General features: G+C 42.3%; 1 protein-coding gene across 1 annotated transcript; it reads right to left on the bottom strand.

The window, feature by feature from the left end:
• Positions 1-6,457: 6,457 nt before the first annotated feature.
• Positions 6,458-23,136, bottom strand: LOC138954370 (dual specificity protein phosphatase 1-like). Its single transcript, XM_070326234.1, has 4 exons — positions 22,418-23,136; positions 10,355-10,458; positions 9,586-9,805; positions 6,458-9,156 (listed from the first exon to the last, which is right to left on the bottom strand). Exons 1-4 carry the CDS (start codon positions 22,851-22,853, stop codon positions 8,408-8,410), a joined length of 1,509 nt encoding a protein of 502 aa, XP_070182335.1. The 5' UTR covers positions 22,854-23,136; the 3' UTR covers positions 6,458-8,407.
• Between the last annotated feature and the right edge of the window lie 1,263 nt (positions 23,137-24,399).

Genomic DNA, 24,399 nt, shown 5'->3' with positions numbered 1-24,399 from the left:
TGTACGGTTACCGTAGAGCAGTACATGCATCATTGCCTGCCAATGGTGTTTAATTTTCCTGATTCCAAAAACATATAGATATGATATGATGTTTTCAAAACAAGCTCAGAAAATTAACAAGAATACAGAAAAGCGTGCTTTCGTGCTTAGCATAATACGCTACCGCACTATTCGGCGTGTCAATTTCACTGCGTTTCGCACGAGGGAAGTGAGCGCTTTCCTTCTCGCAGGGATTGACGGTACTGTCTTGGTGAAAAAAATACAGTGCCAGAGTGCGTTCAGTTTCATTCCGTGAGTTCGACAGCTTGACTAAATGTAGTAATTTCGCCTTGCGTGACTTGTTTGTTTGTTTGTTTTTTAGTGGGTAGACAGAAAAAGTGATCTAATAATGCTTTGGATACGATCTCTGGTATTTTTGTTTTAATTGAAACGTTCGCAGTCTATCTGTTGTTGTTGTTGTTGTTGTTGTTGTTGTTTGTGTTGTTGTTGTGACAGGGGAGGCTACCGCTCCTTTCACAGCAGACTCTGCACCCGAGTTGTTGGCCTTTAAGTCAACACCTCTGGATTGTAGAATTCTGTTTGTGATGGGGTCTGGTGGTTTCCGATTGTCCGTATGTTCATGGAAACTTTCGGGTTTGCATAACAGTTTTTATAGGGCTAAGAAATTAGCCCTAACATTTTCAATCCTGTTTGATTGCACTTCGCCTCCCGAGGTGATCGTAGTGTTTCGGCACTCGGTTACATCGTTGTTGTTGTTGTTGGTTTAAGCTGACGAAACACTCACCGTTTCATCAAATGCTATTTATGTGAGACTGCATCATTGCATATCACTTTACCGTGTGAAAAATATCCAGGAAACGGACCTAAACAAAAAAAAGGTTCTTTTAACGTCAGAGCTAACATATGTTCTCACAAAAGTCTGTTGTCGGTTTTGTGGGGTTTTTCAACTGGAAAGAATATGATTAGAAGATATTACAATGAAACAGTTTTGAAATATATAACTAATACGTATGTATATATATGATTCCGTAGTGTCTATCTCAAGCGTGTCTATCTGGCTTTCCGTGATTACATATTCACGATCTTCACTTGTAAAATTCGACGTGAGCACAGCTCAGTTTAACAAAGGGGGTGACAATGGCAAAATTCAAGGTTTTGGGTCATTATTTTTTGTCACCTGCTTAAAAACATACGACAGCGATTGACCCCGGAAATCGACTTCGCTAATAATTTGCTAAAATTGTATCTGTGATATTTTCAGACTGTGTTAAAACAAGTGTAATCAAAATAGAGAAAATCAATCTGTCACGATTAGGTGACATGGATCAAGAAAGTGTCACTCGGTGGGGTGCCTTCTCTTGGTCAATTGCGATAGAAAGCGCCTGTGCTTTCTGTCAACGGATGTGGGTTTTGCTGACAGCGCAAAACGAACACGGGTATTTTGTGTTGCACGGATTTCACGGGGGTGATTTCTGCTGTCGAGGCAGAATTGTCGATAACTGAACTGGGGTATGTGACAGGGTGAGTCACGTGATTTTGTCAAGGTTGTCTGTCTGAGACATGTTAACTGGACACTCGAAAACTCAGCGCTGGGGAGAACGGTCGGTGTCTTATATTTCCTGCTAGTTTGAAGGATTTCATCGCTTTGAGTTCTGCATTGATATTCAACGCGCGGCTTCAGGAAACTTCAGTTTGAGACCACTTTCTCTCCGTTCACATGCGGTCTGACGTTGACGGGTCGTCAAATTCTCTTCGCTGTGCGGGAAGGTATTTACACCGCATAAAGTATTCAGCAAGAGGGTGAATGGGGTATCGCTGTTGACGAACAGGTGCCATTCAAAGGAGGAAGCAGTTTTCGCTTCAATGAGAGAGCTAGCTACATAGGCTTTTGAGGTAATAAATCATTATTTAACGCTGTTGACGAGTCTGTGTTTGTGGAATGAAATACTCTCTGTTGTTCTTTCCAGGTTAACGCATAATTTGCTCTTTGTGACGCTAAAATACTAATCTGTATATGGTTTTTGCAGATATGGAGAGAAGGAAGGAAAATAGCTGATTTGTTGTTGTAAAAGTCCGTTTGTGCAGGCCATTGTGCTCGATGAAATATGTCAGGGTGACATGTTTAAAGGTGGGGTGTGAGGGGTAGCATGACATGTCTAGTGCACCGAGGCTTTTTGTTGCAGCCTTTCTTCATTTCTACCTGCTACTGTTGCTGGCTGTTTTCTGCTGCCTATCTGCGGGACGCTGTTATCTGCGGGATGCTGTAACCGGATCGTCCGCGGGGTGTTGTAACCAGTTAACCGGCTAACCAGCGACTGAGTGAGGCGCCTGATGTCTCCACTGTTCCCTGCTTCGTCACCACGCTAACCAGCACTTCATTCGACGGAGCAGTTGTGGAGACTAAAGACTAATTACAGGCCGTCCACTCAGTGGCAGAAGAAAAGCTAAGTGCACCATGTCTTTGCACCCTGTTTACCACCGTTGTCATCTTTTCTATTTATGATTATACTCGAGTGGTGACAGCGTGGGGTTTGACACCTGCATAAATTAGCACTTTTGGCAGATCAGCTATATATTTCTTAACTTTACACGGGATCAGCGTGTTGCTATAATTTTCTATATTCTAACTGGCATTTTGTCAGTGACCTCTTGGTATTTTACGTTTTGAACGTAAAAGAACATATTTTGAGTGAAGTCTCGAGGGAGGTGGCGAGTTATTACATAAACAGGCGTCTGAAACTTATACTTTTGTTGTTTCTATTTAATTGTATGACTGCGAGAGTGGATCGTGGTGTGGTTAGTTAGTTAGAAGTAACTAACCGTTTCATAATCACCTTATGTGACATAGTGAAACGTGACACAATCGGACAGACTTTATCATACAGAATTTGAATATGATGACATGCCAAGAATGATATAAACGAGGGTTGGGTAATCAAATGGGGTGTCTGACCGGTCATTTTAATTATTACAATCACAGGACTTATTTTGAAAGTGGTATTAATACCTGCTGTATGTGTGTTATGATGATGTGTTTTTGTTTGAATTTTTGTAACGCATCATTCCGATATGGCTGGAAATAGCGTACATATATTTATCCTACATACGTGAGAGAGACCACTCATTACATAACAATATCGTTCAAACCACACGTGTGTGTATCATGTGAATGAGGTCATGTCAAGCAAGTCTGGCAGGGATCTGTTTTTCCACCGCTTATGATGCCAAAATCACCGAGACAAACGTCATTACGGGAAAATAAATTGCGCTCGCTAATTCCCTTCGATGAATTTTTAGAACTAACACGTCACACTACACTTTCCAGAGTGACGTTTCTTTGCTTTGACGTCAAAGATTGCACGAGGCTTTCGAAGAGGTCGAGGTTCCAAAACGGAAGCGTCTTTAATTTCGCCGCCTCGACTGCGGGACGTTTTGCGTAAAATAATTATACACGAAAGTACAGTATGTAGGATAAACAGAATACTACATGGCTTGCTGTGTCGTACCAGATTTACACTCGTTGCTTTTTGAAATAGCAAGTGAACAGCTCGCTTTCGCTCGCAGTTCAATAATTAAAAAAAAAAAAACTCGTGTAAATCTGGTACGACACAGCAAGCCATTCTCTCTATACGACGTTTTTGAAGTCAAAAATAAGATCAGTTTCTCTATTATGCTTTGACGCGCAGTTCGTCTCTTTAAATTACGGTTTTGACGAAGATAATTGCAATGTTGGCTGTTCTATATCGATTTGTTGCCTCGTAGACAGAACTCCTAATTAAGAAAAGTCTTCATTTTTTTCTGTTAGACCCTTTTGTGACGCAGGCGGAAGTGAACTCTGGTTGATCCTGCACAATCAGAAATAATCACCTCGAAATAATTGATGTGGTTTAGTCTTGCACCATGTCAAATTTGCAAGACATGGAAGGATGAAATGTGTGCAGGTAGGATAATGATGTCCGGAACTGTGCTTCGTGTCTGGTGGATGAAGTCCATTACCCTCCTTCTTGAGACTGGGGTCGACTGTAGAATCGGAGTCATTTCTACATATTATAAGTAGAATGGTCCATGATGAGAATATGTATAATATCCGTGTGTGTGTGTGTGTGTGTGTGTGTGTGTGTGAGAGAGTGTACATGTGTGTGTGTGAGTGTGTGTGTGTGTGTGTGTGAGCGAGAGCGAGAGAGAGAGAGAGAGAGAGAGATCGGTTGTATGTGATGGGGTTGGGAAAAAGAAAAAAACAATTTGTTTCTGTTATTCCGCAGAACCGTTTTGCCCTCTGGTCTTATTATGTATGCTTTTGCCCGTCAACCGGCACACACGCACACACTGTCTAACCATTTGAATGTCAGTCAAGAGATTTACAATGCTTTGCGTTCGCGGCAGTGCCAGAGCGGGTGAGGTTATACGCACGGCATGCGTGCGCGTGGGAGAGTAAGATGCCTCGCAAACATCATACGACGCAGACGTAACCCTTTCACTCTATTATTTTCATTCACTTCTCCGGTCGTTGAACTCTGAATCAACTGAATTTCGGTCGTGCAGTAAATGTTTTTCTCCCACGCCCACACTTTGTCCTTGGTGTTTTTCCTACCATTCATCATCATTGTCAACCAAATCAATACATACAAGAGCTTGTTTACCGTGAAAACATTTTTTATTGCGTTTGATCAAATGTCAAATAATTTAAACAGCTGCCGAGCTTCTCAGTGTGTCTCCGCTTTCTGGCACATAATAATGGCGATTTCTAAAACATAATAATTATAAATTAAACATATGCTAATAATCATACAATTGTATGTCACAACCGTCACATTGTATCATTGTATATATATGACCATAGATCATAATAAAATGAGCTACATTTTAGGGCAAAAGGTAGGTCTTTTCCAATCAAGTTAGGAATGCAAAAGACTAAACTAATGATAAAACCTCATTTTACAGATATAATTAAAAGAACAAAAGAAACGGCAATGGTCCTCCAACAAAGGTATTTATCTCTTATTCAGTTATTGCGAAATGACATGTAAAACAAATATCAAACAAGTCGCGTAAGGCGAAACTACTACATTTAGTCAAGCTGTGGAACTCACAGAATGAAACTGAACGCACTGCATTTTTTCACAATGACCGTAGTCCGCCGCTTGTGCAAAAGGCAGTGACATTGACGAGCCTGTTTAGCACGGTAGTGGTTGCGCTGTGCTGCATAGCACGCTTTTCTGTACCTCTCTTCGTTTTAACTTTCTGAGCGTGTTTTTAATTCAAACATATCAGTATATCTACATGTTTTTGGAATCAGGAACCCACAAGGAATAAGATGAAATTGTTTCTAAATCGATTACGGAAATTTTATTTTAACATAATTTTTATATTTTTAATTTTCAGAGCTTGTTTTTAATCCAAATATAACATATTTATATGTTTTTGGAATCAGAAAATAATGAAGAATAAGATGAACGTAATTTTGATTAATCTTTAAGCCTCCAAGCTGAAAATTAATGCAATACCAAAGTCCGGCCTTCGTCGAAGATTGCTTGGCCAAAATTTCAATCAATTTGATTGAATAATGAGGGTTCTTTCTTTCTTTATTTGGTGTTTAACGTCGTTTTCAACCACGAAGGTTATATCGCGACGGGGAAAGGGGGGAGATGGGATAGAGCCACTTGTCAATTGTTTCTTGTTCACAAAAGCACTAATCAAAAATTTGCTCCAGGGGCTTGCAACGTAGTACAATATACTACCTTACTGGGAGAATGTAAGTTTCCAGTACAAAGGACTTAACATTTCTTACATACTGCTTGACTAAAATCTTTACAAAAATTGACTATATTCTATACAAGAAACACTTAACAAGGGTAAAAGGAGAAACAAAATCCGTTAGTCGCCTCTTACGACATCCTGGGGAGCATCGGGTAAATTCTTCCCCCTAACCCGCGGGGGGTAAAAATGAGGGTGTGACAGTTCCGCCTCAACTTTTACAAAAAGCCGGATATGACGTCATCAAAGACATTTATCCAAAAAATGAAGAAAAAAAGCCTGGGGATATCATACCCAGGAACTCTCATGTAAAATTTCATAAAGATCGGTCCAGTGGTTGACTCTAAATCGCTCTACACACACACACACACACACACACACGCACACACACGCACAGACACAGACACAGACACAGACACACATACACCACGACCCTCGTCTCGATTCCCCCTCTATGTTAAAACATTTAGTCAAAACTTGACTGAATGTAAAAAGGCAATAACACTGAACAATTGCCACATATCCTTGACATTTGAATAACAGTAAGAAAACGTGACAGCAGCCTGCAAGTCTAGTCTCGGTGGTAGCAAAACTTGAGTAAGCAGCTCATTAATCAGGCGCATTAATCAGGCGCATGTATAGCAATCTGATATCCTCTCATACTCTCTATCTCACTCGCACGCACAAACACACACACACCGTGTATAATTCATAAAAGATATATTTGATTTCATATGTAAAGAATGGAACGAACAATTCATCACAGCAGATATTTGAAACACTAATGCTGTTTGACATTACAACCGAATTACCGAAAGTTTCATTGTTCATCAACACTCTACTTAAGTGGCACAAATTCAAAACTCATCCAAGGATATAACAAATCACAACCAATAAACAAGGCCACGTGATTCTAATCAAGAATTTAAAAAAAACTTTTTCATTAAAACTGCGATACCACAAACAAAAGACATACGTGTTCCTACTGCTGAAAACGCTTAATTTCAATCATTAAAAGAACGCAAGAGCAATTAATTAATGGCACTTTAACTGTTCACAGCGACTACAGAAACGAGTTGATCAATGTTTTAACAACTCGTATTTCTCTGTTGTCTCAAACGTGATCACAAAGTCGCCAAGAAAAGTCAAATGGCTTAATGTCTCCAGCTTTCCCTATATGGAAAACCCGGCAGATCATTATATAGACAGTCGAAGAACATCGTGAAACGCGCAAATAGTCGCTAGCACCAAGATCGTGTGTAAACAACAGCAAGTCGACAATAACAGTTTCCAACATGAAGCCGGAGTTATGATTCAATGCTTTGTACAATGAAGGCATCCGTGTGCACCGAACAAACAGTAGAAATAAATAGTGCTGAGGTATACTGTGGCGAATAGTCAACAGTCATGTAGGTCTACATACACAACATACAGTGCATTTAGGATTTTGTTTGAACACTGATATTGGCCAACCGAGATGAGACCAGCACGGTCTCGGTCTCGGTCAGCCTCTCCAACATTCTTTTCAAAAGGAGACAGGAACAGTCCTTCCATATATGCTAATAGCCCACATGGTAAGTTTTGTTCGAAATCGTTCGTATTTGATTAGTGTGTCCATCTTTCACAGAAAGATGCCACGGGGATTGAGAGCGACGTTCTGTTGGCGGGGAGTTTGGGCACGAGTCGAACTGGCTCTGTCGTATATATACATGTCATTTATGCATGGCTGTTTTGATCAGACCAAAGTTGTCATACGATTTGGCACAAACTGAAATCGTACCAAAAACTCCCACACGCACCCAAATACTCAAAGCTGCACACTCACACAAACACGCGCACATAAAATATTCGAACAAGCAATACAACATTTAAAAAAAACCAAAAAAAACCGTTTCAGTTAAATTTAACTCTTTTGGGAAAGTTGCGGGTCGGTAAAAAGTCCCTTTTTCTCACATTCGCTCATGATGCTATACAATCGTGTACCATTTGTGACAATTTACAAGAACACACCCTTTAACACTCACACTCAAACATACAAGCAACAAAAAAAGTAGTTACAAAACGTGAAAATCACTAGAAATAGAGTACGCTTTCTCCCAAGTGTTTTGCAGTACAACAAGCTCTAACAGCATGGTGATCGCGTTCTCCAGTTCAACAAAATAAACAAATAAAAAGGCATTTTTCTTCTCCAATGTGAAGAATACAATGACGACTTTTGAGGCATATATGCTCCCACTCTGTCGGACGATAGAAAAACTGTCAATATCAGTCCTGTTCTTGATTCAACACATCAAGTATATCACAGAACTTGGAGGTTTCAGCAAGCAGTGTCTCCGTTTTGACAGTCATCATCTTCACCTCTCTACCCTCCAAGGGTCCCAGTGTTGGCGAGGCTCTCTCGTTCTCCGGTTCGAAAACCTCAGGACAACGCTGACCGCTGAAGGGAGAAAACAGCCTCAGCAGAGACATAATCACAACCTCATTTTCCTCCTCCTCCTCCGTGATTCAAGGCAAGGACCAACCCGTTGACCATTGTAACTGCTCACCTCTCTCTCACCTTCACGTTGACCCTAACAACGCACAAGGCACTGTTCCCCAGGCAGTGGCTGCCATGTAGCGCACAACAACAAATCCGTGTCCCGGTCAGTCAGTACTAGCTGGGCTGTGTGATCGCAGGATTCCTGGCCATGGCGCTTGACAAAGGGAACTCGGGGAAGCTGAAGAAGCTCGTGAATTTGGAGGCAGTGGCCGGGGAGGGAGGGGGGATGTCGTAGGCGGTGGCGGGGGAGGGAGGGGGGAAGCCGGAGGTGGAGTTGGCCGAGGGGAGGAGGGCGAGTCCCAGGGTGGAGGGCAGGCTGATGGGGGCCAGGGCTTCGCGGGGGGCGCGGGGAGAGCAGGGGATGGAGGCGAGGCCGGGAACAGACAGGGAGAGAAAGGGGGGACGTCCTGACAGGGACGGCCCGCAGTCACGCGGGACAGAAGAGCTGTGGCCGGACAGAGAAGGGAAGAAAGCAGGACTAGACACGGTCAGGTCGCTGTCGCCAGAGACGACTGATGTGTGGCTAGACACTACCAGGGAAGGGAGGGAACTACCAGACACTACCAGGGAAGGGACAAGACAATCACCAGACACAGCCATGTCACTTTCCTCGGATACACACAGCGGCAGCATGTCCACAGCGGACAACCGTTCTTGCTGCAGACGCTGACTGTAGGCCTGCAGCTGCTGCATGAAGCTGAGGTTGGGGTCCACGACGTGACGCCGGGCTCGCACGTACTCGAAGGCGTCTTCCAAGGACAGGTGCAGCGTCTTCATGAGGTAGGCGATGCACACAGTAGCTGAGCGGCTCCGGCCTGCACGGCAGTGAACCAGCACCTTGCCGCCTGAGGATCGAACCTCGTCTGCAACAGACAAAAAGCGGGGTGTAAACCTTGGGTTCCGGTGTTTTTTTGTGGTTTAATTGTATATGTGTTTTTTTAGGCTAAACAAAAGGCCATTAGTAAAACTAATCGTGCAGACTGAGACAGAGAAAGCTATTAAGCTTACAAGCTCTACCAGAAATAGTAACCGTAACCATATTTGCAACCACAAAAACCACAAAAAACACAAGTCTAAGGAAATGAAGTCTGCGTAGGAGTATTGCAGCAGTGGCTCCAAAAAACTCGCGTGTGTCATTACATACAACTTCTCAAAATATAACTTAATTAATACCATGTAATTTTGTACAAGACTCTGGTAAGTAAAAACAAAAATTATGTTAGAGCAAGGCCCAGGGGGAGGGGGAAATGAGGTGGTTCAACAACAAATACAACCAAAGAATTGCAGCTCACCAATAAAGCTGTGAGCAGTGTGGAACCAGCGAGACAGATCCTCGTTGACGGTGTCGTTGACAGGGATGTGGAGGTAGCGGAAGTGGGCCCGGAAGTGGTTGGGGCAGCTGGTGGAGACGTTGGCAAGGGCGGTAACTCCCAGTCTGTGCAGCAGCTCGCGGTTGGAAGAGTGAGTCACGCTGCCCAGGTAAAGGTGGGGGAGGATTTCTACTGGATGGTCCTGTGAGGGAGAGAAAGAAACCTGGTTAAAAAGTGTGTTTTTTTAACATTGAAGCTATATTCACACGATGAAAATTAATGTAAACAGAGACATAGTGCTTGCTGCCGCGCCGCGGCGCGAGCCGAGAAAATTTTCCCTCTTTATCTTTGCTGCGCTGGCAGCAAAACACCTCCGCGCGGAGGTGTTTCCAGACACATCGTACGTAGGGTGTAAATGTGAAGAGTTAACTGATCTTTCTCGGCAAAAGTTGATTCACTCTCCTGTGGGGCGAGCGGACCATCCGCCCATTACATACTGCCTCGTATTCATAATCAACTTAGTAAGATAGTCATTATTATCTTCGGTAACGTCACCCTAGGGTGCATTATCGGCATGTACAAAAATGTACGGTAATAATAAAATAACACAGAAAGCAGAATGGAAAACATTTTGTTTAATTAAAAAGGGATCCTTCGTCAGATTTTCAGAAATAAAACAAGAAAAAAAACAAGAAAAAAAAAACAAGAACAAAAAACAAGATAAACGAATAAATGATGTGTAGAAACTTACATCAGGAAGGGCAGGCTGGACTTCAGGGCGACCACCGGACAGCATGGAGAACTGCGGCGTGGCGCACAGCAGTGGACAGTCCTGGCTGAACGCGTCATAGCCACCTGAAACACATGACGTCAACATTGCCATTAAAACACGTCATCACAAACACTTTATGACAACAACTACATGGTATATTTATACACCGGTTTGTTCAAGCGAACCCCAACATTAAGCTTGTGAGCAATACTTATCTTATTCAAACTGACGAACTATCTTTGCTATCATTCTCCTGTTGCTTTCTTTAGACAAAAGTGTGTGTGAACAGGTTTTGCTTTTTTGAGACACAAGTCTCCATCACAGGCCATTCGGAAACAACAACGAGAACACAGATCAATAAAAGAATAACGAAATGAGAAATCACGACCGAAGAAACAACCATAATGACACGGACAAACGAGCCAGAAATATATAGTTAAATAAATAAATAAGCAAACAGACAGACAGAGACAGAGAGGGAGACAGAGAGAGAAAGAGAGAGAGAGAGAGAGAGTTCACCGGGTCGATATACGTCTGTGGGTCGATTGCACCGATAACCAACCCTTCCTCGCTCTATTCCCCACCCGCTGCCTTGCCGTCTCCGTCCCGGCATTCTCTCCACCCAGACGCAAAACAACCCATCAACAAGAAAAATGTTCATTCAAAATGAACAGGCGTCCATGTTACTTTGACAAAATGAATATTTTTGTTAAAGAAGCTGGCAAGCACACCCTTTCGAATATAGCGGAAGTAGTTTCGACCCTAAATGCTAAAGTACTTAGGCGTTTTAAGTAGGGGTTGATAGAATATTTTAATATAAGTGCAGTTTATTTTCAAAGTTTGGAGTCGTAGATCATTCTTTTTGGATGCAATGTGACTAGCATGTATCAGTGAAATTTGTTGTTTAATTCTGCAAGCAAATGTGTGTGCTGTTATTGCATTATTTACAAAAAACGCACAGAAAAAACCCACTATTTTCGACGACTCACTGCGGAGCAGAGCGTGCAATATACGCTCTGCTGCAGAGTTATTCCACGTGCGGTTAGATAGACGCTCATACATGTAAGTACAGTTTATTTTCTAGGTTTGGTATCGTAGATAAATTTTTTCGAATGCAATGTGAAAAACAGGTATTGATACAGTTTGTTGTATAATTTTGCAAGTGAATATTTGTTTATTGGCTGCATGTTTGACAAAAACGTTGTAAAATAAACACTTTTTCGTTGCTTTTATTGTTTGCTTTGATTGCAGCCAAACGACTTGCTCTACGGGGCTGAAAATAAAGTGGAAGACACTTTGAGATATAAGGAATTGGATAGGCCATCATACGAGAAGGTGTAGAAATCTGCTTGCTGGCAGCTTTAAGTGTTACAGCGACATCAGAAAGCTCTAAAAGCTTCTTTTTTTTTAAATGCATGATTTTCATAGTTTGTCACTTTAGACCATTTTTGTAATAATTAATTTGATCGGAAAAAAATAGTGTAATATACAAATAAGAAAATTTTTGAATCACATTTTTGCTATCCTTGATGAGAAGCGAGTTGAAATGTGCCTAAATAAAGTCACACCTTAACATTTTTTAGTTTTTGCCCACTAAGGCATTTGCAACATGAAATTTCAGTATTTTTTAAGTTTTTACCCCCCCAAAATGACATGTTTTAACAATTTGAAGTTTTTGTCTGAACATGAAGTGACATTCTAAGATCTGAAAGCTTTCTTTTTTTTTTAATGCAACGTCATGAATAATATTTTCAATTTTTTGAAGCTGGCAAGCACACCCTTTCGAATATAGCGGAAGTAGATTCGACCCTAAATGCTTAAGTACTTAGGCCTTAAACTGAAGTACGTGTTGACAGAATATTTTAATATAAGTGCAGTTTATATTTCAAAGTTTGGAGTCGTAGATCATTCTTTTTGGATGCAAAATGACTAACATGTATCAGTGAAATTTGTTGTTTAATTCTGCAAGCAAATGTGTGTCTGTGTGTGCTGTTATTGCATTATTTGCAAAAAACGCACAGAAAAAACACTATTTTTGACGACTCACTGCAGTTATCCCAGGTGTGGTTAGATAGACGCGCATACATTGTAAGTACAGTTTATTTTCTAGGTTTGGTATCGTAGATAATTTTTTTGCAATGCAATGTGACAAACATGTATTGATACAGTTTGCTGTATAATTTTGCAAGTGAATATGTGTTTATTGGCTGCATGTTTCACTAAAACGCAGTAAAATAAAAACTTTTTCGTTGCTTTTGTTGTTTCCTTTGATTGCAGCCAAATGACTTGCTCTAGGGGGCTGAAAATTAAGTGGAAGACACTTTGAGATATAAGGAATCGGATAGGCCATGACACGAGAAGGTGTAGAAATCTGCTTGCAGACAGCTTTACATGACATCACATATTGATATATTTTTTAAGTTTTTGCATATATATTACCCCATTTTTGAGGTCACGTTTTAACTTTGGTTAAGTGTTTGCCCACAACTGACATTAGATTACATTTAAACATTTTACATTATTTTTCTAGCACATGTTCATGTTAGTCTGCGCCATCCATTTCTGTGAAAAATACGAGTGTTCAACATTGATGAAATCATGGACATGCGAGTTGGCACTGTCAAGAGAAACATTTGTAGTTTTAGTTTTGGAAACACGGCGTCGCTTTCGTCTGTCTTTCTGTGAAATAGAGTGTTCAACATTGATGAAATCATGGACAGGCAGTCTTGATGAAACATTTACAGTTGCCTCAATAGCATGTGCTCTTTGCGAAAAACAAAAATTGTGTTCAGGTTCAAGTCCAAGGTTGATGTCATCATCAGCACGAGCATGACAGTTGTCATCAGCATCAATTTCATTTTCAGCTGTTGCTGTGTGTATCATAGAAACATTTCCACATGAATGACTGGTGCGTGACTCAGGGAAATAAGCGTGTTCAAGTGAAATATGTTCCGAAATGTCCTCTATACTCAAGCCAGGAAAATAACTTTGTTCAAGTTCACAAACATCCTGTGTGTTCAATTCAGTGTAAGTACTATTTGCATGTAGGAAAGCTTCTTCCATGTTCCGCCCATTGTTAAACACAGACATACTTTCCTGTTCAACAAAAATGTCTGACAAAGAATTAGGCTGTTGTGGGTTCAATTCAATCCCAACATTGTCACTGTCAGTGGCACATTTCCCTTTCATGTTCAAAGGAGTCTTAGATGAAGTGGTACATTTGCGCTGATTTGTTTTTTCTTTTTGATCTCTGTCAGTGTCACTAATAGTACTAGCAGTACTGACTGGATTTGGAGTACAAAAATCTGTTGGCATACTGGAATGACCTGGTTTGAATGAACCAAGCTTGTTCTGTCATGAATCTCAAACAAAATCGCACAAACACTCACACACACCATCGCACATACACACACACTCACTAACACACACACACACACACATGCGCGCGACCAAGTGCGCGTTCAACAATATTAACAACGAGAGAGAGAGAGAGAGAGAGAGAGAGAGAGAGAGAGAGAGAGAGAGAGAGAGAGAGCCGGAGAGACGGACGTACATACATCCATGACACGCACACACACACACACACACACACACACGCACGTACACACGCACAAACACTCACACACACCATCGCACACACACACACACACACACTAACACACACACACGCGCGCCCGATCTAGGCCAATCACAAGCTCTCGTGTGACGCGTTCCTCCTTATATGGAAGACGGTTAGCGTGCTTTCGGATAGCACTGCAAACGCTCTACACGAATCAAAACTGGCCAGTTCATTCACAGAGAGAATGACAGCGGGAAAGGGCAGAGAATGCTGAATCCAACGCTATGTGTCATGTCGGAACGGGGTTGGGAGAATTTGGCGTAACTAACAGTCAAACAAATGCATTTTTGGCATTTCAACACACAATGAAAATAAATTCTTGACACAGTTGGTTTTGAAACACCTTTATTTTGCATAAAATAAGTGTTTTATGTGAAAAACATCGGTTGAACCTGAATTAGAAAGGATTATTTGGTATAAATATGTCAAAATCTCAAAACTGACCACTTGAACACACAACACGATTTTTGACTTCAGACGTGTGTAGCCCCTGGCCTTAAAAGAATTCTTTGCATGGCCTCGGCGTATGGGCAGTAGCTCTAAACGTAAACTATGGCAACAACAACAACAATTCGGGGACGCCTAGAATCACACAATAATGTATCTGGAGTTTTTGCAGGCGATGTCTAAAAAAAAACACAAAAAAAGTAGAGGCTCCAAGACGGCTCCGTGTCCGACGCGGGTACTATGCACGCGGTGATGTCTCTATCGACGAAGTTTCGGTTTGATAGTAGTAAGGGCAGTAACTCAAGACGTAAATGTGGCAGTGTCCCATAGGCAATCGCAGAGTTATCCTGTCCACAGGCAACGCTTACTTGATCCCAATTACTAGGCGTCCTCGGGGACGCCTAGAACAAGCCTTGCAACGTTACGGAAATACCTACTATTATTGCTGTAGACTGCAGACTGATTTGTGTTCCTTTAGTTTACGTTTAGCTAATAGGTACACAGCCTTTTCGTGTGTGTCTTGCTTCCTGTTTTCTGCGAAAATAACCTTGCCCCAGAGTGATGCAAACATTTACTGCAAAACTGAGGATGGAATGAGAACCAAAGATAGGAGGACCACGAATTTACAGGGGAAGTTTTGTTTGTCGTTCGCATCAATGGTTTTTAAAGACTGCATAACATATACATAAAAGCCCCGATCGCTCCCTTCCACCCCCACTCCCCATTGTGTGTGCATTTGTCTCCCACCCACTACTAGTACTAGAAAATCTAACTCAAAGTGACAGGTGGTATGACTGTGTGGAGGTTGGAAAGTGGTGGGAGTGAGAATACGTGCAGCAGTGGGACTGGGGGCTCGGCAGGTATCTGCTACATCTGTTGCATATATACATGACAATCCCACTTCTCTAGAGACACGCAGAGAGAGAGATAGAGAGAGAGAGAGAGAGAGAGAGAGAGAGAGAGAGAGAGAGAGAGAGAGAGAGAGAGAGAGACAGAGAGAGAGACAGAGACAGAGAGATCGAGACTGACAGAGAGACAGCGAGGGACAACGGAGAGAGAGAGAGAGAGAGAGAGAGAGAGAGAGAGAGAGACAGACAGACAGACAGACAGACAGAGACAAAGAGAGCGACACTGATAGAGAGAACAGAACAGAGAGACAAAGAACAGCTGATAAGAATGACACTGCATCATAAAAGTGACCGACGAAAAACGCTCATTATTAACACCCATTCCCCAGCACACATAAAACCATGCCTAGAAATCGAAAAAGAACCATCATGAAATAAAATCTTATTTTCATCACAAGGTCCCTTCGAGGCCCACGCATTCTGATCCTTCACTGAGAAACTCATCTTTCGCACAGTATGCGACAGGCTTTTAAAATAGAAGGCCGGCACGTGAAAATAAAACAGTCATTTCCTGTCCGAACCACCAACACGACAACACCTGCAGTTGTGATCCGCAATCGTCTTGAGTAACCCCCCCTCCATAACACGCTCTTTTTTGGTCTCATGCACACATATGCGCTCTCTCTCTCTCTTTTTTTTTATCACACACACACACACACACACACACACATACATACATTCACACATACATACATTCACACACACCGCCCCCGCTTCTCATTCAACAGCAGCCCGGTCCTCGCGGACACGCACTAGTACAATCAGATCAAGGGTTTAAAAATAGACACCAGTCATTTCCGCGTTGCTGTCAAGACCAGCCACCCACCCACACACACTCGCAGCGGCCACGCAAAAAAACCTTCCTTGCAAACTCAACCTGTCGTCTGTCCTTTCTTTTGACTCCACAGGTCGATAAATTTACATCCACCTCATTTCAAGCCGTTCAGTGCTCGCACAACACGCACTATTATTTTGTTTTGTTTGTAATGGTTCTAGAGACCGGAGACTTTCGCTGCCATGACTCTTTGCTATGTATGGTTCTGCCCCAGAAAAGCCAATCGATTTAGGCCTATATGTACTCGGAGCAGTTACATGTTCGCCAACAGAATGAATAGTTCGCGACGTTGTTTGTATGGCCGCATTCTCTCGCTCAGTTCTGCTCTCTCTATCTCACCCAGTTTACTGTTCTGCTTGCCCCCCCCCCCCCCTCTCTCTTAATCTCTCTCTCCTAATCTCTCTCTCCTAATCTATCTGCCTGCCTGCCTTGCCTGCCTGCCTGCCTGCCCCCCCCCCCCCCTTTCTCTCTCTCTCTCTCTCTCTCTCTCTCTCTCTCTCTCTCTCTCTCTCTCTCTCTCTCTCTCTCTCTCTCTCTCTCTCTCTCTCTCTCAGGTTGGAAGATTAGGCTAAGCCTAAAACCTTTATCCTTTTGTAATAAAATTCTGAGTTCTCTTTTCTCTGAGTATTACATACTGTACTAGGCGCACACGCACAAACACACACAGGACAGCTGACGTTACCTCAGCGCAGTCGATGATGGCGTATTGCTTTGGAAGATTACTGACGTGATCTTCCTGTTCATTCACAAAAACATAAATTATCTAGCTTGTGTGTCTATTTCTGACTGAACTGGTTTGGGCGATGAACCAAACGGTTATAAACAATTAAAAAAAAACACTGCCATTGACGGTGTGTCTGTCATTTAGTCTGTGTCTGTGCTTAAGAGTCGGTACCTTTTACTTACCGTCTTTGCTCATCTTATGTATGCTTATTTTCAGCATCTAATGGCAATTTTATTTGTATAAATTAACTTTACATCCCTCATACATCTTTCTGAAACGGTTCAACAATTACGATGGTTTAACTTCATTTGTTTTTCACAAGCACTTTTTGTTATTTTCGTTTATCATTATTTCTGTTTATTTTTGTTCTATTTTATTTTAACTTTTCCCTAGGTCACGAAAGTTTCGATGGGCGTCCATACGCTGATTAATGATTGGTGACATAAGCTTAATTTAAAGCCTGCACTGCGTCGACGCCCTAATATAGCATACATTAGTTTCCTTACAATGTAATCGGATTAATGTCGCCTATAGCAGCACCGTGACTCATTGCAATCAGGCACTGCCTCAACCAAAATTATGTTACTCCGTGATGTAAAATAACTAAATAAATATACCTAACGGTAAGCTTTGAATTGTTGAAGGACATGTTTAAGCGAATGTTTTTGTCGTATTTTTTTCTGATTTTGAATCTATAATAATTATAATCTCTCTCTCTCTCTCTCTCTCTCTCTCTCTCTCTCTCTCTCTCTCTCTCTCTCTCTCTCTCTCTCTCTCTCTCTCTCTCTCTCTCTCTCTGTTGTTAACAACAGTTATACGTGTATTTATTCGGAATGCAAGTGGATTAGGCAACGAGAGCACTTAAGAGAATAGACGTTCCTTGACAGCCCGTAAACAATATACAATGTATTTTTGAAAAAACGTATCTGTGCAAAACAAACTTCAAACAAACAACAATGGAAAACGGATCTCACGAACAAAGACTGAATTAGACGATCCCTAACTCCGCATGAAATAAGAATTACTTCGGGGTAGCGTAACAATATCAGTTTCTTGACAAACATGACACCAAACATGTCTACATCCTTCTTATATTTCGTGACTCGAGCGAGGCTGTACCAAACGCCGTGCGAACACTGGAAGGGTCAGACCGGAAGTTCACACCACTCCAACAATTACATTTCCGGTCGTGTTCCTGCCACCGCGCACATCTTCCCCACAGGCGCTTGTAGCAACGAAAAAGTCTTGTTCCTCAAGATATGTTCCCCTTTTAAACCCATTTCTGTTACAAGTTTTGAACATTTTGGATGGAAAGACTAAGCATAGGACAAAGTCGTAAACATTTTGAATTGTATTGTATTACCAGCTGCAAGTTCATTTCCGCAATTATCTTCATTATAAGGACTTTATAAGACTTTGTTTTGGACTGGTGCCCGTAGCAGTTAGCAAATCTATATACAACTATGAGTTTACTCGGTATGATGAGTTTAAAAATTATGTCTTAAAATAACTCTCAAAGCCCAATAGTCCGCCGTGAACATGAGAATAAGGTTTACGGAATGAATCAGATTTCAAAGAAATAAGTATCGCTTTTCACCACGATTCTTCCTCAGTTTTACCTCACTGCCATTGTTCTCTTCGTCTGCAACGTTGGTTATCTTGCAACAGAATCTTGGAGTTCTGGACTCTATTCACTTTGAAACATAACAGGTTGATGCAACCATTTTCTGTTTATCTTAGTCAGCACACCAGTGTATACTGCAGATAATGGTGGCGTCAACCTGTTATATTTAAAAGTTAAGACTCCAGAACTCAAAGAATCTGTAGCAAAATAATCTGAAACAAAATCAACAGCAAGCATATGCTGTGCCTGTGTGCTGCAGGGGTATAAGGGGGGGGGGGGTACTATTAGGCAGCAGTAATTAGAAGTGGTGATGCAGACAGGGGGGGGGGTGGTGGTGCTACTTCCGCAACACCTGCCCAAAACCTAACGGCCCGAAACTAAAAACAACACCTGCTTGAAAGCAAAGATTGCAAAATCAACGTTGCAGGGGGAAAAGGTCAAAAGAGAAAAGAGTGCTTTTATCTTGTTCCTTTTAGATTTTTTTTTCCATTAATTTATCTTATATGATATTTATTTGATTACTTTGTTTTTTTATTTGCGCGAGAATTTTTGGGTCGTCTGCATTTTGTTTATCTATTTATTTATCAATGTATGTATACATGTTCTTATTTATTCTCATTTTACTTTAATTCGGGTTTCAATTTCCTGTGTGTTGCTGCGTTTTCCGATCCTTATACAAACTCAGGTAGGATGTCAGCAAAAAGTCAGTTCCAAAGAAGTCAGTTCCAAAGAAGTCAAAAGAAGAGAGAGAGAGAGAGAGAGAGAGAGAGAGAGAGAGAGAGAGAGAGAGAGAGAGAGAGAGAGAGAGAGAGAGCGAGAGAGAGAGAGCGAGAGAGAGAGAGAAATTTAAATCAAATCCAATTTTTATTTACGTGGGTGTTGCATTAGCGTACAAACGAGCTTTTTTCAACCAGCCTTCGCCCTGAGAGGGAGAGAGAAAAGAGCTTCTCGTACTTCTTAGAAGAGAGAGAGCGACTGAGATATTTTCAAACCTGCCGGTGAGCAGGAGCTAACCCAGCAATAATCAATGACCCACAAGTTGTTGTCTGTTCCCACTTCCTCTCGTCAATGGGGATCGCACGTGTGCAGCTATTAGGAGAAGCCGACAAACGGCGGCCAACTTGCGGGGGTGGGAAAATATGCCTTGAACCGAACCTGGCCTAATGAGCGAGGGACTGAGACCTGCGTACCTGCTACACCTGAAATCCCTTTTCGCTTTCATGTTTTGCATACACATAGTCCCAAGTTCTATCTCGCTTTTCATGCTTCTCATACATTCTCAAATTTTACCTTGCTTTCACGTTTCGCATGCAGGCTCAAATTCTTCGCACAGTCATTTCTCTGAAATGTGCCCACCCTTTCTATTTGCATATATTATACTTATAGTCTGAAACTCTTTCCCACAAATCAGTTCGCAAATTTTCCCTTGCATTTAAGTTTCGCATACAGTTTTACAAGTCACCATCGTTTTCAAGTTTGGCACACATTCCCGCAAAAATGCTTCATTGCTTTCACATTTAGGGTACCATGTTACCATGCTATCATGTAGGGTCAGTGAAACTCTTCCTCGCTTTTGTTTCTCGTGACACGGGATACTCCTTCACCGAGTTTCATGTTTTGCAAGTTCACCTTGCTCTATTCGCCTTATTTTCTGACGAGCGGATGTTCACGTCAGCCTATCTGTGAAATGAGGCCAAGTCAACAATCACATGAATGTTGGCTGTTTGTTTTTCTGTGCAGCCTTTGCAGTGAGTACAGCGGGGTGTATTTGTTGGGAATTGAGTACACAGTGCGCGTTTAATGTCCTGGTATTTGAAGCGAGTTATGCCGCGCTGAGGTGGTTTCGGCGTTTTAACTCAGTGGAGGATAAAACCTGAAAGTGACAGGTTTGGTTTTTATAACTTGATGGGTAGGTTCTTAGGTGCAGCGCGGTGGACACACAATACCCGACTGGGGGGTGACAGTTAGCTTTGTCAGCATGCGTGTATCACGAACACACACACGAAGCGCATGTAACTCTATCACGACGACGCCTTTTAAAAAGATATTTGAAAAGAATCGTCCGACAAACACGTGAAACTAGCCCAGTACACACGTGACAGTGACCGGACTGAACGAAATGCAAACATGACAGTCATAAGCATGACAGTCATTTTCGAGATTCCCGAAATTATACCGTCGCTATCCCTCCCCTACACTCCCACGTCCAATGCATAAACAGGAAATACTTATAATATCTCAAGTATTCCCTTATCTGACTTTATTTCAACCGAGAGTAATCACTCTGCTATCTATACAAACGACACAGGCGCTTTAAATGGGAACTGTTATTCTCTCCTGAAAAAGAATAGCAGACAGAGAGAGAGAGAGACAGACCGAGACCTAGACCTAGGAGACAGACATTTTAAAGAGTCTTAATGTTCTGTCCTTTTCTGATGACAATTTTAAAAAAAACACGCAAAAATCATTGTGCACTGTTCTTCCCGAGAAAGCACTTTATCTAATCTGTTCGAAATCATACTTTCTGATGACTTTCGAGGCACTTTCGCGTGTTATTTTTTTGCATAATCCAGTTGAAATCTAGTCAAGTAAGTTGTATCAGAGGGCTCGACTGCACGAGTTGCGAAAAGCTCAGTGTAATCATGATGTAAACTGTGACACGGCAAATGAAGGCAACGAACAGAACATGCTGAGTATAAGAACAGGAACAAGAGACTGCAGGTGAGAAGAACAAGGACAACCTAACAAGGACAACCTAACAAGGACAACCTAACAAGGACAACCTAACAAGGACAACCTAACAAGGACAATGTACTCACCAGAAACACGAACAATAAAAACACGAATAAGAACATTATATTGTTTGTCTGTCTATCCGTCTGTCCGAGGCTGTCTGTCTGTCAGTTATTGACAGATGTACGCCATTCATTGACAGATGTACACTGGCTGATTTGACACTGACAGAGTAATTCATAATACTTATTGTTACAGTAATAGGATTAAAAAAAAAAGGTCCATTATTGTCGTGGGTTTCATTCTTCAGTTATTCATACCACCATTGACCAAAAAAATGTAACGCATAGTGAATGTTTACATGTTTGTACACATGAATGCTAACGACTAGCGCAGACAAGTTATAACTCTTTAAATTAAGTGCATTCCATGAACATTTGATAGATCTTTCTTCTCCATTGTTTATTTTTTGTTCTTTTTCTTTATTTGTTTATTTACGTGTTACCAACCCCTACGCTTTTCAACAAAATTTTTAAAAATTAAAATTTTAAACACAACAAAATTGTCACTTTCATAGAACATGATTACATGGGCTTAATGCTACTTTCGATTGATTGAAACGAGACGATTTGTGTCACAAAACCGGCTGTATTCGAAGATCAACGCAAACACACATCAAGTTCACACACACACACATAGGCTACACACATAATTATTCAAGCGCAGTGGCTCAAAATAAGTTTGCAAACAGTCTTGTCAGCTTGCTCCCTTTAAACGATGAATCAATCGTTATTCCTTATTATAATTCGGATTTCCATCACAATTTAGTTTTGTTTACAATAATACGGACATGGTTCTCTTCGAAGTGTGAAAACTGTGGTAACTCAGTAGGAAAAAGCCTCAAGGCTTGAATTTGGGACACTTAAATATTACAGTGGAACCCCCCTTTTTAGACATCCCAATTTAAGACTCCTTTCCTTTTCAGACCTTGATTTTTCAGATTTTCTGTTTACAACCTCTGTAAATGTACCCCTATTTTAAGACTCCCTCCTTTTCAGTTAAGACCCGATTTTCTCAGATTTTTGAAGGTCTTAAAAGGGGGGTTCCACTGTACCCCGTCAGCGCCGGAGAAAATAGATGTTAAAAACTCACCAATGAGGTAGTGAACGGTGTCCAAATCCACCTGTTGGAGCAGACTCTTCACCACAGAGTACAGGTTAGAATCCCTGTCGGCCGAGGCCAGGTCGTGGGTAGCGTGGTCATAGACCACCACAGTCGTGTATCCGCCGCACCGCAGTCGGTCCCTTTGGCCGGGGTCTGGTACGATGTTCTCCAGGGCCACGAACCCCCCTGACCGCCGCTTGAGGATCGGGGGGCAGTGCACGTTGACAGCCTCAACCACGTGTCCCGTGTTGTAGGCCATGAAAGGCCTGCAGTCCAGCACCAGAGTGCACTGGTCGTGGCATGACAGCAGGGACACCAGAGCGTCTGCAGAAAGTCCCACAGCTCCTTCCATCGTGGTTGTGATGAGTGTTGGTGAGGTGAAAGAAGGCACTGTGCTGAGCACGAGGAGAGAAGAGCAGATCATGTGTGTAGTGTTCCGGACCACTGCTAAAAACACTGTACAGTCACAATCTGTGCGTAGTTTTCCTCAGCACACTGTACAGCCACAATCTCTTATCACAGAACTTTCTGTCTTCAAGTCAAGCTGATGTAATGGTATAGTAAGACTCGCTGGCGGGTTTATACTACAGAATGCCACACACTGCACGTGGTGGAACTTATAACTGAGACGCGCGGCCGCGTTTGTGAATGAACTGCCAACAACGCAGTTCGTCCGCGCGCTGTCCTGCTCGCTGATTGGCTGAACTGTATAAGGCCATCGTTGTGTTGTGGCTCTCGCCGCGAGAAGATATAGTTCTGACAGAAAGAGGCTGATGGGGCCCGATCGTTTATTCAAATTTTTCCATTTTATTCAGTTTCGATTTATTCAGTAACTTTTGAAAAAGCAGATGTGGTGGTAGCGTATATATCTCCGTTAATCCATGATTACATGAACGGTCCCAACCATGCTCGGAAATGACGTAGCCATGTATGGAAAGTCCCGGGTCACATGAGCGGGCCAAACCCCGCCTCGCGGAGAAACGGATATATGCATGATATGGCGATGTCACACATGCTTCATACTCATGCATACTACAGCGCCACAGTCACCAGCGGCGTCCCAGCAGTGACACGGCGACAGGCGACACACCCTCCACTGTAGTCACAACACTCAGTGCAGGCCCGCAACTCAAATTCCCCAGCTAAGTCTGGGTCACGCGGCGACTACAGTGGAACCCCCCCCCCCCTTTTCCCTCCCAATTTAAGACTCACTCCCTTGTAAGACCTTGTTTTCTCAGGCTTTCTGTTCAGAACCTCTGTAAATGTACTCCCATTTTAACTTGAGACCCTTCCTTTTAAAGATCTGGTTTTCTCAGATTTGTTGAGGTCTTAAAATGGGGTTCCCCTGTTTACTCATGTTTGCAGTGGCAGTCTCACTTCAGTGCTCAGTCAGTCTCTCATTTAATCTGTTGTACAATGGAACCAACCTTTTCACGACGTTAAAAACCGGCACGGTTGGCCTAGTGGTAAGTCGTCCGCCCCCACGGTGATCGGGAGGTCGTGGGTTCGAACCCCGGCCGGGTCATACCTAAGACTTTAAAATTGGCAATCTAGTGGCTGCTCCGCCTGGCGTCTGGCATTATGGGGTGAGTGCTAGGACTGGTTGGTCCGGTGTCAGAATAATGTGACTGTGTGAGACATGAAGCCTGTGCTGCGACTTCTGTCTTGTGTGTGGCGCACGTTATATGTCAAAGCAGCACCGCCCTGATATGGCCCTTCGTGGTCGGCTGGGCGTTAAGCAAACAAACAAACAAACAAACAAACAAACAAACGACGTTAAAAAACTCGGATAAAATCAGATCTTAACTAGAAAGAAGGGATCGAGTCTTAAACTTACGGAGGTAAATTGTACTGAAGTTACTGGCAAGATAAGTGACTTTGATCATGAACAACATGACGAAACGATCGAGGGTCCTACTTGTTGCCACACTTAGCTAGAAACGGGGGTCTTAAAAGGGGGTTCCACTGTT

Source organism: Littorina saxatilis, unplaced genomic scaffold, assembly GCF_037325665.1.
Source record: "Littorina saxatilis isolate snail1 unplaced genomic scaffold, US_GU_Lsax_2.0 scaffold_570, whole genome shotgun sequence".
In the NCBI taxonomy this organism is placed as follows: domain Eukaryota; kingdom Metazoa; phylum Mollusca; class Gastropoda; order Littorinimorpha; family Littorinidae; genus Littorina; species Littorina saxatilis.
This window is presented reverse-complemented; position numbering and strand designations above follow the sequence as displayed.